The sequence below is a fragment of the Pararge aegeria genome, chromosome Z (genome assembly GCF_905163445.1).
Source record: "Pararge aegeria chromosome Z, ilParAegt1.1, whole genome shotgun sequence".
Lineage (NCBI taxonomy): Eukaryota > Metazoa > Arthropoda > Insecta > Lepidoptera > Nymphalidae > Pararge > Pararge aegeria.
The window spans coordinates 3,253,806-3,270,037 of NC_053208.1; the positions used below are offsets into that span (position 1 = coordinate 3,253,806).

A 16,232-nucleotide genomic window follows, 5' to 3' on the forward strand; every position below is an offset into this window, starting at 1 on the left:
GTTCGTAGTCCACCACGCTGGCCCAGTGCGGATTTGTGGACTCTACACACCTTTGAGAATATTATAGAGAACTCTTAGGCATGCAGTTTTCCTCACGATGTTCTCCTTCACCGTCGAAGCAAGTGATATTTTATTACTTGAAACGCACACAACTTAGAAAAGTTAGAGCTGGGATTCGAACTCGGCACCCCAAAGGTGAAATCGAGCTCCTACCCACTAGGCTATCACCGCTTGCTTGGTAGGCGTAGAGAAATGAAATTAAGCACTGAGTCTGTATTATATATATATATAACGTAGCTCGTAAGACACTAAGAAAGTATATTTAAAAAACACATCCATACTTTGGTGGTGTGAAAAAATTTATAATATAGAATTCGCTAGTTACTTTACGGCTCTTGAAAGGCACCGCAAAGTTGATACTCGTAGGATGTCTAATTGGTTTAAAGATCGCCGAGCTTCTGTAGGAAATTGTGTGAAATTGATTCTAAATAGCCAACATCCTCCTATGCGCTGAGCTAATGTATTGGATCTGATACCATTAGCTGAACCCTAATTTATCGCAAGAACCTCGTGATATTATTTAAAAGCTGCAAGACACTTTCTCGCCATACATAGATGGAATGGAATGGAATTTACCATGAAATGTGAATTCTCACATCATTTTTTCGACAGTAGAACTTAGTTTGTTTGATAGAAAGAAAGATAGTAATAATAGATAACTAGAAGATAGTTTGTTTGATGGCCGATTGGCGCAGTGGGCAGCTACCCTGCTTTCTCAGTCTAAGGCAGCGGGTTAGATTCCCACAACTGATGTTTGTGTTGATGAACATGAATATTTTTCAGTGTTTTGGTGTTTATCTATATACTATAAGTATTTATATATATTATTCATAAAATTATTCATCAGTTATCTTAGTACCCATAATACAAGCTACGCTTACTTTAGGACTTGATGGCAATGTATTGTCGTAGTATATGTATATATAGTAGGGTATTAGATGCAGTGTCTACCTAGGTCCAGTGAACCATAGAACAATATTTACCATCGATTAAAAGGAGTTATTTATTATTCTTGCGGCGTACTTGTGGCGTAGGATTCTCTCGCCGGTTGAATCGTACACATTTTTGTATTTGTGTCTCTTACCTATCGTTTTTTCTGTTGCATCCGGTTTGAAATCACAAGGATTCTAAAGAATTTTCACTTCAATTACTACTACTTGAGAGTATGAGATTGGTTTAAATGTTTTATGATTTGTTGCAGGCCTACTTTGCAGTCACCATAGTGACAATGTGTCACTTCATTGACGTGGAGCGTCGGTACCTCACCGGCGCCATGAGCGAGCCCGAGTCGGAGAGCTTTTTAGAACCCGAAAAGATAACACCTAGTGAGTGTACACCTTAATTATACTGTTTTGTTTTTAAAGATTAGTTAGCATAGTTTTAAGCTTATATCGTTTTTATTCAATAAATATAATATATATGCCGCGTGGTGACGACAGATTATAATACAGTTTTCACTACCTCTCCTTTTCCGTGGAAGTAATTCCCTTCCGATATTTAAGAGTCGTCTGAAGGACTACACAGTCCATAGCATAGTTTTAAGTAAATAAATTTATTTCAACTAGATGTTGCCCGCAACATCGTCCACATGTGTTTTTATAGTCTTGTAAAAAAAAATCCTGTAGTGAGAGAGAGAGATGATGAATCGAGTATTTATTGTAGAAGTTATCGAGTTTATAAATTTCAGGACTACACCTAAATAGAACATTAATTTCTAGAGATACACTTAACTGAAAAAGTCACGAACACACGAGGCACGGGTGTCCACTGTCCCCATACAATGAGGAGGGTTGAATTCCGTAGTCCAGTCCATCACGCTGGCCCAGTACGGATTGGTAGACAGTATCCGATTAAAATGAATTAAAAGTATTTCACTGCTATACAAATAACCTTGATGATAAAACCATTTATTTGAATATGAATTGGATAAGCAGGCGTTACTTTGCGGAAATCCATGATATATTATCAAAATCAAGCTTAATTTGCTATACTAGTCTTGGCAAGAAAATAATAATTTGGCAAATAAGGGTCTCGCAATGGTAACCACATCGTTGGATAACAACTTACTCACTCTTAATTTAGATAAAACAAAATTTATGACTTTTAGTATACATAACAAAACTCAACCTCAGCATGGGGTCTATGTCTATAAAAGCTCACACATGCAATGATTTAATAGACTGCGCATGTTACTGCATTAAAAAAACAAGCTTTATTAAATATCTTGGTATTACGATTGATCAGATTCTAAACTGGAAAGAGCACACAATTAAATTAAGCAGTAGGATTAGGAAACTTATTTATATATTTAAATAAATAAATAAATAAATAATAAATATACTACGACAATACACACATCGCCACCTAGCCCCAAAGTAAGCCTAGCTTGTGTTATGGGTACTAAGATGACTGATGAATATTTTTATGAATAATATACATAAATACTTAGAAAATACATATAAACACCCAGACACTGAAAAACACTTATGCTCATCACACAAAGAATTTCCAGTTGTGGGAATCGAACCCACGGCCTTGGACTCAGAAAGCAGGGTCGCTGCCCACTGCGCCAGTCGGCCGTCTATATATCTATAAATATATCTATAAATGCCGATGAAGAATGAAGAATGAGGCAATATACCCTCTACGCACGTTTCGCTCCGAAACCTGAGCATGCTCAGGAGATGTTGACTTTACAATGAATAAATGATTTAACAATTATTGATAATAATAATTAAATATTATATAGAGGATATATTGCCGAAGATCTGTTTGGTGTGGAGTATAAGGATTGAGGAAATTATAAATTACACCACACAGATTCTCCTGCTTTTCGCGGAGTATAGCAAATTAAGCTTGATTTTCATAATATGAATATGAATTAATTCTAGATAATGTAAACCACTTTTGTTTCTACCGACGATCTAATAAAATTTTAGGACACAAAAGCTGTTGTTGCGGCAACAATCATAGTTAGGTACATTCCCTTGTGGACTTTTTTGTAGGTAATAATGAGTACTTTAATCATTTAGTACATATTTTTTATGTATAATCAATAGTTTTCTCAGCGCATGCCAAGTAATCAATTTTGGCTGGCAACATTTTGATTCTTTGCGTTACATTATTGATTTCTTATTAATAATTTGAAATTTTTTACAAAATAATATATCCCATGTTACTGCCAAAATTCATTTATTTCAAGTAGGCCCAGTTTATAAGCACTTTTGAAACGTCAAGTTTGTAGTGACCCTACCATTGGTTCAGAAGGCAGATTCCATCGAGAAGAGCCGACAAGAAACTCAGCAGATTGCTCTTTTTCAACATAATTTTACAGTTCACAATGTAAAAATATATATTTAATATATTTTCTATCTTGTGAGAGATTAGAGCAGAGACAGCTTCCAAGCAGCCTTGTCGTTAAAAAAATCATTAATCGTATAGTAAATTTATTAAATGTGTTTTAACACATTGTTTAAACTTATACATTGGCAGATCCAAAATTACCGTGGTATTTAGAATATTAAAATATAATGCCACAATTGACTTCTACACCTTTCGTAAACGATATGCAGAAGTCACTAACTTATGTCCATTTCGAGTAAGGCAGTTGTTTATATCCACTTTTCGTTCATAAGTTTGTCTTACAAAAAACTATATTGTGAGGCTACCGTAAGTACCTATTTCTTTAAATTTCACGGAGGGATTCACGTGATTTAAGTTTATATATTGACAGTACAGTTAGTGTGTTAGTTAAGACTTCGTTGGGATGATAAACTGTTAAAACCGGTCCTGTACTTTCTGATCCTATTGGGTACAAACAAACAAACAAAAAATCTTTCCCCTTTATAAAATTAAAGTATAGATATAATATAAGATAATCATCGCATGCATTTATTAAGATGCTAGTGGTAACTAGCCAGAGCGAAAGCCAGAGAGAAGAGAAAATGCCTGAAGCATACTGCTCCGTTAGCGGAAAAGGAGTTGTTATGTGGGACTTGCACCTAAAAACTCTGTGCGTCCCTCAATAGACCTATAAGTGACAGTACGGGATTCACTTGCGTATTCACCGCACTCTCGCCAAGGTTTTGACCCCAATGGCGGGCCCATAACCGATGGACTGGTCACTGCCGAATCCCCCAGCTCGGCTAGCATGGGCAGGAGACAATTATCTCCCCGGGGAAAGGATAAAAAGTATAACTATGTAGTTCTTCCTCTTTTTCTTCTGCTGGCGGCTCAGGTTCGCCTGGTCCCTGGTGTCACGTCGACCGGCTACGATCTATTGTGACGCCGCTGCCTAGATCTCCCAGCAAGCACTGGTTGCCTTCAGGAAAAGCAGCACTTTCCTTGCTGGAAAAAATTTAGCTTCCTCTGGTTGCATTACTATGTAGTTATTAGTATGTATTTTTTTTAATATACACAAACTGCAGTCTGTTATCCTTTTCTTTTCCTCATCCTAAGGTTGCCTGTAAGAGGTCGCTACGAAGCGATAAGGCCGCCTTTTGTATACTGCTTCTGTCTGTGATTTTTTATTCTTCTTCTTTATTTTTATTTGTGTGCAATTAGAGACTATAAAAAAATGACTTCTCCCTACAGCTTTATCAACTTTTAGAGCCCTGGAGCACAAGTGGCAATAATATCCAAATAATATATAAATAATAAAATAAATATACTACGACAATACACATACCATCTAGCCCCAAAGTAAGCATAGCTTGTGTTATGGGTACTAAGATGACTGATGAATAATTATATGAATAATATACATAAATACTTATAATATATAGACAAACACCCAGACACTGAAAAACATTCATGTTCATCACACAAACATTGTCCAGGTGTAGGAATCGAACCCACGGCCTTGGCTCAGCAAGCAGGGTGGCTGGCCACTGCGCCAATCGGCCGTCAAAATATGTTTATTAATGAACGAGGGTTAACTTCTCCTATTCCCTGTTCCCGTGCTATATCAGGTGGAAACGTTAATTATATGGCGGGGATATAAAGCGGTTCTAATTTTTGTCTTCTGCTATTGCTAGCCCTAGCCCAGGTAGGCGCATGCTACACGGCCCGCCGCCTCCTCAGGTCTGGCATTAGTTGGGTGACAAACTTCCCACTATACAGACCCTTTTTTTATTGTCGTTGTGGAAAAAAAACCACCACGGCATGTCCTTCTCGTTGGCTTTATTGGACGTCCGGGGAACCCGTTGTATACTTCCCAGACCACTAGACAGACCCTGCCTAATCGAACCTAAAAACCTCGAAATCCGTAATTCATATACTGAACACGACGGGCCTTAAAAGGTTTACCTATTTGAATTTAATGTCGCTAATTTTCAAAATGGTTCATCAATCTAACTAATGCGCGAGGCGTGGTAGATACCGTTGAAGTGTTTCCGGAATTTTTACGCTACATAGTTAGCTTCAGCTTGGACTGATGTAAATAGATCATTCAATGCCCAAAGAAAAATGTATTCGGTTACCTATTAGCGTTCCTTCGCGACTTCGTCCGCGTAAAAGTCAACCTTGAAATATAGACATGTGCTTTCGATGATATTTTGTTAGAACTTCTAAAGAGGTACAAATTTGTGATATATGATTTCATCGTAACTTTAACCGTTTACGCAATGTACGCAGCGAAAGCTCTCAAAAGGAAAAATTACCCTCGATTTTCCGTTAATATGTAATAAAATAAGTGTCGGCAAGATGTCTTCATATTAGTGTCGAAAAAATTATTACATTTTCGGTTTCGCCCCCATCCGCTCAGACTGTGTAACGCGTCATAAGGAAGTTCTTTCCGAACACAACTCTGAAACTCTGAATTTGTACTCCAGGGCCAGAGTCTTAACCAAACCACGGCTAACATACGCATGCGCTGAAGCGAAAAAAAAGTTTACGCTCTCTATTTGCTTGCGCGATACAGTCACAGGTTGTCTTTCCGAATAATCCTGCAGTCACTCATACATGTGGGGATTTTCAAATTCCCCCAGGAGCTAGTAACCCCGAGTTAAACATGATAACTAAACGATAGAAGCATTTTTAACCTTCTCTAAACCTTATCCTACGAGGGAAGGCTGGGCGTAATCTGACTATGCCGAGTTTCAGTTAAAATGACAAACCTTCCAAGTAAACAGTTGTAGGACGTAGTTGCATTCTGAATAATAACGATGAATTAACTGCTATTAAATATGTGCTACTAAATGTCCAGTGTTTAGGAGGTTTCTCGGTTGCGTTAAAGGCTGCTGACATACTTACTGCGGCTTTTATACTTTGTTAGTGACATGAATTGGAACGATCGATGTAGATACTTTGTCGATGCTTTGATATATACTTAAAGTTTGTAAGCGTTATGTTAACGATACTGAAACCTGAGATTCAGTACATTATTCAGAGTCTCCTTTTCATGAATTTGACGTTAATTTTAACACTTTTTTTAACTTATTTCAGCATGCAATCATCTACTCAGTCTGTCTAAACTAGAGTTTAAAAGATATTAAAAAAAATATATTGTAAATTTGAACTTCACAGCGCGCGTAAGCAACTGTATCTATCTCTCTCGACATTAGGGCGCCTGTATCAAGTTTAACTTGCTTCAACGGTGAAGAAAAACAACGTGGGGTGATGGAAACAAAGGTGTGTGGAGTCCACCAATACGCACTGGGCCAGCGTGAATGACTTCGGCCTTAAGCCTTTCTCACTGTGGGAGGACACCCGTGCTGTGTAGTGGGCCCGGGTGTTATACGATCATAATGATGATTCAGAATCAAAGCGTATGTATGTGTATAAAAGTAAAATGTAATGTCCCTTATATAATGGAAAGCATGTAGTATTTTTCTACATTTTACCTGGCACCATCTTAAAACGTTGTTGATAATATTTATTTATTTATTATTTTTGACGTGACAACGTCTTATATATTGGTTTGCCGGGTGACACTTCAAGAAACTGCGTTACGCTCCGCTCACGTTATGCGCTCACAATGAGAGCGAGTGAGAGGCACGCGTCCCTTCCACTCGGGCATGGTTAGCCCGCCTAAGAGCGAGAGAGACAGACATAAAAAGTGAAAGGCTGTTTCATTGTACGCAAATGTATTGTATATTATTGTATGTATATTTGTATATAAATACGTATGTATGTGTAAAGGTAAAAATAAAATTTTGTTAATATGAAATTCAGTGCGAGATTCTTTGTATAAATTAATGTTTTAAATATAATTCTTTGTATAAATAAATGTTTTAAATTGTTACTATTATTTTATCCTTCTTCCTACTATACGAATGAATATTCACATTAAAATTATTTTACCACTCAAAGTCGTTGTCACGTAAAACTTTCGCCCGTATACCGACTTTACAGGCAACCAATTTTCTTTTTGCTTTTTAGTTGGATAACAAAGTCGGTTCATCAATGTCAAACAATTGTTTTATCACGCTTTTTAGTGGATAGGTATACAAACATATCTACGTTATAATAGCCGAATATGCTTTTCCCAAAGCCGGGGCATTGCATCGGGAGTTCTCCCGGCACTTCACCATCAGCTCATTTATGTGGTACCATAATTGAAGGGCTACCAGTGCAATACTTATTATTGTGTAGTTTCGGTGGCTACCCGTAGTCTTCATCATCAGTTTCACTTGACCAAATGGTGTGCTTCGGTAACAAATGCTCAAGTTACTTTAAAAATACTTAAGTCCATATAATATTTGAAGAGTTCCCTCAATTTTTCAGGAAACCGTTCAACAGATCTTAACCTAATGAGAATGGGATCACATGGGAAGTATACCATCGCAAACAAAAAAATAATTTATCCAATCGGATTATAAATGACAGATTTCTGAGCTAATAAACACTAGAAAAATAAATAAAAAAATGCAACATAATTGAGAACAAATATTGGATAGCAGGCGTTTACTTTGCGGAAATCCATAATTTATTATGAAAATTAAGCTTAATTTGCTATAATCCTCGAATATAGCAAATTCTGTATTCGGTACATTGCCCAAGATCTGTTTGGTGTGGAGTATAAAGGATAGGAGAAGAGTATGAATCTGTTAGGTTTGAAGAAATTACAAATAACACCAAACAGATACTCCTGCTTTTCGCGGAGTATAACAAATTAAGCAAAATTTTCATAATAATTGAGAATCTTCACTTTTTTTGTAATTCGGTTAAAAGAAAAAGAAAAATTGATCTCGAACACCTAAACAAAAACAGTAAATTGATATCCTTTTAAAGATCCATTGAAAACAACTTTACAAAATAGTTAAACATCGGAAACATAATATTGAAAATGATTACTATAGTAATTAGATACCAGTTTTCATAAGTACCAACTTTGAACGGTTGCACAGAAGTTTCGCTGGTCGAGTATGAATAACAGTATCAAAACTGATACCCAACTACGGAGAAATGCAATCTCTTTAGAAATCTAAACCTGGGCTACTTAAGCGTTGAAAACAAAGATGTACTTACAAAATGTTGCAAACCCTGATTAAATAACAAACATCTTATATTTTACAAAAATACGTAGTCAGTGGCCACCGTAGTGATATTGACTGTGCTAATTTACTGTTGACGTGTAAAACAAACAACGTCCTTAGAGTTTATTGGAATAGGTGGCCACTGACTACGCCTATTGGTAGACATTATATACTTTTATTATTATTTATTTTGAGACATAAAGAACACAGTTATATGAAAAATGTATATGTTTATATGTTAATCATAAATCTATCCACATATTATTGTAATTATTGTAAGACTAGCTTCTTCCCGCGACTTCGGCTGCGTGGACTTGTTTCTAAAGCTTCGTTCGATAACAATTTTAATCCTACCACGGTAAGTTGAGAGATCGGTATAGAAAGTACATGTCTTTTCCATAGCATAGGTGACATGCATACCAAATGGCAAAGCTGTTTGCCCGCGGCTTAGCTCATAAACAATTTTCGGTTTTCCGTCGGGAACTTCTGAAGGATACGGGATAAAAGGTAGCCTAAATTTCATCCAAATCTGCTCAGCTGTTTTTGCGTAATTAAGTTCTTGGCCACGAAACAAATCGCGTCGCGAGAATTTTTGATCAAATGTTTTTTTTAAATATGAATATATAAATAATATACTACGACAATACATATATCGCAATCTAGCGTAGGTTGGGTTATGGGTACTTAAATGACTGATGCATATTTTAATGAATGATATACATATATACTTATAATATACAGATAAACAGACACTGAAAGACATTCATGTTTATCACACACACAGCCTTGCAATCAGAAAACAGGGGCTCTGCCCACTCGACCGTCAACTGCATATCGTCATCATCATATGAACCCAATGCCCATGTCCACTGTAGGTCACAGGTGGTCCCACAATGAGAAGCGTATAAGGCCGTACTCCACCACGCTGGCCCAGTGAGGATCGATAAACTCCACACACCTTTGAAAACATTACGGAGAACTCTTAGGCGTGCAGGTTTCCTCGAGATGTTTACCTTCTTTGTTGAAGCAAGTCATATTTTAATTACTTAAAACGCACATAACTTATAAAAGTTTGAGGTGCGTGCTGAGATGCGAACTCGGCCTTACGATAATGAAGTCAAAGTCCTACCCATTGGGCTACCACCGCTTCACTAATACTACTACTACTATTATAACTCGGATTCACGGGCAAGCAAGTTAGTTTTCAATCAATTTGAGCGCCATATTAATATCATTTATTATTAAGAAATCTAGCTTCGCGTTGTCAGTGTGCGCTGGCCCTTAAAAACCCCACCCTCGGGCTAAATTAAATTTTTTGGGTCTCATTTGACCATTTTATTGGGGACCGGGAGTTATCGCAAGAGATGGGCTCAATGGTCAAAGTTCAGTAATATGATTTACTGGAAAGGAAAACTGATCAAAAAATATTACACGGACTCTTATTTTCAAATCTATATAAATGATTTAGCTTTGACTTGCTGTGTTAATCGGTATTTTAATCGTATTTTTTTCATATGAGGACTATGCTATCTGTTTTGATTAATAAATTCGTATTCAGAATAAATTTTAACTTATTAAATAAATATACATATAATAATATATAATACTAGCTGTTGCCCGCGACTTCGTCTGCGTTTGATTTTGTTTTTAAAGTATTCAGTATCGCTAAGCCCTAAATGAGTATAGTAGTATATATATATATAAATATATATATATAAATAACATGTGGCTGTCAATTAATTATAGACAAAAAATTAGCAATAAAATAAAATTGCGACTATACTTAAAGAACTAAGCCATCGTAGTTAAATATAATATGGTTATATTTATTCTCAGGCAAGAGAACAATATTGTGAGAACACGTTGCACTGAGAGTACGCTAAACACTCTGTCTCATTTATTTCACAGATATTTGATAACAGTCGTTTAAGTCCGCTACTATTATTCCCATATTACCCGTATTAAAACAGCACGTAGGATCTTTGCTCTAAAATCCCTCTCCTATAAATAGGGGCACGAAATTAGATAGATAGATAGATCTTTATTTGCATAAAACATACGTTTACATAGATGCCATTTAAATATCAATTACGAAGTCACAAACTATTGGTTGTGTGTATTGAAATATACAAACCATTGGCATTTAACACATAAAATCAATTTTAAAAAATTATGCAGATTTAATACAGTACAATAATACAAAAGCGGTAATAATTATTAGGGTTAAAAAAAAATCAGAAACACTAATCAATATAAACTGTTCAATGTCGAAATAAAAAACATATGTCACAGTTGTTTTTTATCATATTGGACTCATACTCGCAACCATTTCTTCATCTTTTGCGTAAAATGTTTTATTGAAAGTTGTCAGGCTTGTCACATAACATAAACTTCCACTGCTTAATACTGGTTTTCTCTAGGTATTTAATATGTTTTGAGACGGTATTCAACAAATCGCCGTCGCATTCGATTATCTCCACACAACGCATAATGATATATGCAGCTGTAGCCGTCCATAAGTTGGTATGATTCAAAAAGAAAAAAAATCAAAATTCATTTATTTCAAGTAGGCCTAATACAAGCACTTTTGAAACGTCAAGTCTGTCCGTGTGTAGTGACTCTACCACCGGTTCGGAAGGCAGATTCTACCGAGAAGAAGCCGGCAAGAAACTCAGCAGTTGCTCTTTTCCAACATCAAAAATTTACATTTTATATTTTAACATTCATTTTTCTATCTTGTGAGTTATGAAAGCGGAGCCGGATGCTTCCAAGCAACCTTGTCATTAAGAAACTCATCAATTGTATAATAACCTCGCTGTAATAAATGTGTTTTAACACATTCTTTAAACTTATGGATTGGTAGGTCCAAAATTACCTTAGGAATCATATTATAAAAGCGTATACTCAATCCCACAAATGACTTCTGCACCTTTCGCAGACGATATGCAGATGTCACTAATTTATGACCATTTCTTGTAAGTCGACTGTTTATATCCACTTTTTGTTTATAAAGACTAATATGTTGTCTTACAAATACTATATTGTTATAAATGTATTGTGAGGCTACCGTAAGTATACCAATTTCTTTAAATTTTTCACGGAGGGATTCACGTGATTTAAGTTTATATATTGACCGTACAGCACTTTTCTGCAATATGAATATAGTTTCAATATCAGCAGCTTTGCCCCATAATAAGCTCCCGTAAGACATCACACTATGAAAGTACGCGAAGTAAACAAGTCTTGCTGTTTCTACGTCAGTAATCTGTCTAATTTTCCTGACGGCGTAGGCAGCCGAGCTTAGTTTACCTGCTAGTGTATCTATATGGGTACCCCACTGAAGCTTACAATCCAAGGTCATGCCCAGAAAAACTGTGGAATCTTCCATTTTTAGTGATTCTCCATTTATTATTTATTAACATTACAACATATTATTTTTATTAACTTTCTTTACATTTGGTAAAATAAATTCCACACACTTAGTTTTTTTTGCATTTAAAAGTAAATTATTGACAGTAAACCAGTGCGACACATGCGACATAGCACGGCTTACATCGTCAGAGTTGTCTCTACCTCTATCAGTTTTAAAAATTAGAGATGTATCATCAGCAAACAGTACAATGTCACAGGTTTCACTGACATGGTGTGGTAGATCATTTATATACACCAAAAATAGAAAGGGACCCAAGATTGAACCCTGTGGGACACCCATTGACGTAGCCGACCCCTGCGACTTAATGTCTTTTATGCAAACCCTTTGGGTTCTGTCACTGAGATAAGAGGCAACCAAATTTAGTGCAACGTTTTTGATACCATAATGGGCTAGTTTAAGAAGCAAGGTTTTATAATCGACACAATCGAATGCTTTGGATAGATCACAAAAAACACCAATGGCATTCTGGGAACGTTCCCAGGCATCGTACACATGTTTTAAAAGTTTAACGCCTGCATCCGTGGTACTACGACCTTTAGTAAAACCGTACTGCTCCGGATGTAGTAAGTTATTTACATTGAAGTGATTCAAAAGTTGATTTAATATAATTTTTTCAAAGACCTTACTAAGAGCTGGTAAGATTGAAATGGGTCTGTAATTGTTAATGTCGTTTTTATTGCCAGATTTAAATAGAGGTATAAGTTTACTATGTTTCATTAAATTTGGAAAAGTACCTCTATCAACACATTCATTAAAAAGTATGGCTAAGTAAGGGGCAATAACGTCTATAATGTTAGATATTACCATTACAGACATACCCCATAAATCACCGGTTTTTTTCTGTTTCAACAACTTAAAATTCTTTATTATATCATATGCAGATATATGTTTAAAATTAAATAAAACTTTGCACTCATTAACGTTGTTCCTCAATAAACTCTGAGCTGCAGTAGGTGAAGAATTAAGTGAATCAGTCAACAAAATAGGAACACTCTGACAAAAGTTTTCAAAGGTACTTGCAACCTCACTGTCAGCGGTAACTTTATTATCATTAATAATTAATTCAAAGTTTACGTTGCGAGATTTAGCTTTCCCAGTTTCATTATTAACAATTTTCCAGGTTGTTTGTACTTTGTTATCCGATTTTATGATTTGATCCTTAAAGTATAGCGACTTAGCATGAAAGCAAACGTTCTTAAACGTTTTAGAGTACATTTTTACATGTTGTAGGAAAGCTGAAGTATGGTTATATTGTTTTTCACTATAGAGCTCATACAAATTATCTCTACTTTTGTATATGCCAATAGTTGCCCAATCGCTAAACTTTATTTTTTTATTGAAATCTATATGTTTGAAATTGAATATTTTGTTAAATTCATTTTCTATAATATTAAAGAGCGTACCATAAATGCTGTCAGGATGACCGTTCTTAAAGACAAGGGCAGGAATTTTGGATGATATTTCACCTTTGAATCCTTTGAATCGCGTCAATTTGCTCTTAGTTATCGGCCTACACTTGACGATATGTTTATCTTTGTTTATATTATTCAAAACAGTAACAGATGAACAGATGTTGAAATGAGACGCCTAATAAGATTATTAACTACTAATAAGTGTATTGACTATTTACTTTTCCACTGCACAACAATTATCTCTCCGGGGAGAAAAATAAAAATTCATCGTTTCCCACAGCTTTATCAACTCTCAGACCATTGGCGAACAAGTGGAAATAATATCAACAAGTGTAATAATTCGGTTAAAATTAAGGGGGTAAAATAGGGCATTTAAGTTAAGTTAAATATACAAAATATGCATTTAGGTTAATGACATAAAATAAACAATGCGTTTATAATTTTTTTTCTACTCTCTATAAAAAAAAGTTTTTACTGACTTTTTTTCTCATTAAGTCTAAAAACCTGACATTTTGAAAATAGTTTTTTTTTAAATCGTAAACACCTGTTACGAAGTGTTTATTATGAATATGTATAACTGAAGGACATAAAGTAATTCTTTGAAAATTCACTTATTAAATACCTTATTACCTCAGTGTGTCTTTCTACGTTTGTAGCCATCTAACATACAAACTATTGAAATAATTTGGGTGCGATTCTATTAATTGCTTGTGAAGCCGCGGGCAGAAGTTGTTTATAAATAAATTGCAAAGCTACTGTACGAATACTGAACTGTGGAATGCACTCCCAATAAGCATACGACAGTCAAGGTCACTAGACATTTTCAAACATGCTGTTAAAGCCTATAACTTGAGCAATAAAGACGGCAGTGATCTCTTACGTATGTATATTATGTTAAAGTTTATATTAGTTTAGTATTTTTTATATTAATTATTATTAGTATTTTATTTGTGTATGTATATAATAATAATACACCCCACCAATCGGTTTCCCTTGGTTTTCCTAATCCTAAGGTTGCCTGGAAGAGATCGCTACTAAGCGATAAGGCCGCCCTTTGTATCCTACTTTTTAAGTTTATTTTTGTTGCTTTCCTTGTTTTTATTTTCTATTTGTGGTGTACAAATAAAGTGTAAAAATAAATAAATAAATAAATGGAATACCCTTTTCTTCATTGATCTAACTAAACGATTTCGTTCATATGGTAACCGCTGTTTTGGGTGGCCTTCTGCAAGGTAAAAAAAGGTAGGTAACCAGCCATTAATGGTGAGACTCTTCTTACAAACTAATCTTTCCTATTTTTATCCTTTTGCACGTTCCAAAGCTTCATTAAACCTGGCGAACAAAACGACATGACAACCTTTGTTCATTGAGTCGTTGGATTGTTTGTCTCGTACAGCCGAGATACTATTTTAAATCGCGTTTAACGTAATTCCAGAACGTCACTTGACATATTTCCGCAGTAAATCTCTTTGTAACAGTGCTTTGTAATTATGACGGTAAGGTAGCGTTCAGATTGAACGCGCACAGACACACGTTTGCGTCTACGAGATCAATTGTTTGTTGGATCTCAATGCAATATTTACAGATATCAGGTTGTGTCATTTTCTTACGTCTTGTTTAACGGTGGGCCTGAGACTCTTCAAGATATGTGTGTTGCAGCTTACTTCATAATGCACCTCCTCTCCTTTCTGAAACATTTGAACTCCCAAGAACAATAATTCAAAAATCTTTATTGCAAACTACAGTGGTTGGATTACAGAAGTAAAGTGAGTCTTAACTCGTTTCATATGGCTAGGCGGGCTATCCAGTGTCAGGTCAACACCTTCCTCGACGAATAATATGGTAACCACGAAAAGTTAGTTATCAGGTAAAATCCATTATAATAAAATATTTTAATAATAGGTATGTTGCTAAGTATTAGGCTCGGATTACACCTGTAAGTTTTACAGTGACTTACGTAAGTTGTAAGTCACTTTAACAAGGAAAAAAGTTGTTTACATTAGTAAATTAATCGTAAGTGACTTCCGTCATTTATTTACACAAGTAAAACCTACAGGTGTAATCCCAGGCTTAAATTGAGTTATTTTTTTTATAATATTTTGATAAAATACAGTTGCTAAGTTTGATTTTCGGTGCAGCCTTATATGTCATAAAAAGGTTTGTGATTTTGTGTACAGAAAAGTTCGCACGAACTTTAAAAATAACATTAGTTTATGAATATTATAAAAAAATTGCATTAAAAAGCGAATTATGCTACTTATCGATTTCAATACGGACAATAATAAAAATAAAAACATTGCTGGAAATAAACTGTTTATATACGTAGCGCATCGTAACCCGCCACGTCGTAGCGCGAGCTATTCGCTACGAGCCTTAACGTTACGTGGTGGCTACGAGACAAAAAAAATCTAGACAATTATTATTCGCGCGGCGCTACCGGCGAAGCGTTCATGGGTAGCAGCGACCTTTTTATTACATATTTTTATGCTGTAGTGGTTTGTCATGCAAATAGGCCTTCGTTTTAAATATGCTTGAAAACCGTCTAAATTGACCTCCGATTGGCGCAGCGACCCTGATTTCTGAATCCAATGCTGTGATTTCGATTCCCACAGCTAGATAATTTTTGTGTGATGATCATGAATGTTTTTTCAGTGTCTGTTGATAACTATACAGTTTTATAATTATTTATGTATATTATTCATAAAAATTATTCATCAGTTATCTTAGTACCCATAACACAAGCTACGCTTGCTTTTGGACTAGATTGCGATGTGTGTATTGTCGTAGTAAATTTATTTAGTATATTTATATTTAAATATTTTGTTTGACGAGTTGTGCCGCCCTGTCTCG

General features: G+C 35.4%; 1 protein-coding gene across 1 annotated transcript in view; it reads left to right on the forward strand.

Moving 5' to 3' along the window:
• Positions 1 to 16,232, forward strand: part of LOC120636353 — a 143,762-nt gene that overhangs the window by 18,435 nt on the left and 109,095 nt on the right. The window contains exon 2 of the mRNA XM_039907801.1: positions 1,262 to 1,385. Within this exon, the coding sequence (XP_039763735.1) occupies positions 1,262 to 1,385 (124 nt within the window). The remainder of the gene's footprint in view (positions 1 to 1,261; positions 1,386 to 16,232) is intronic.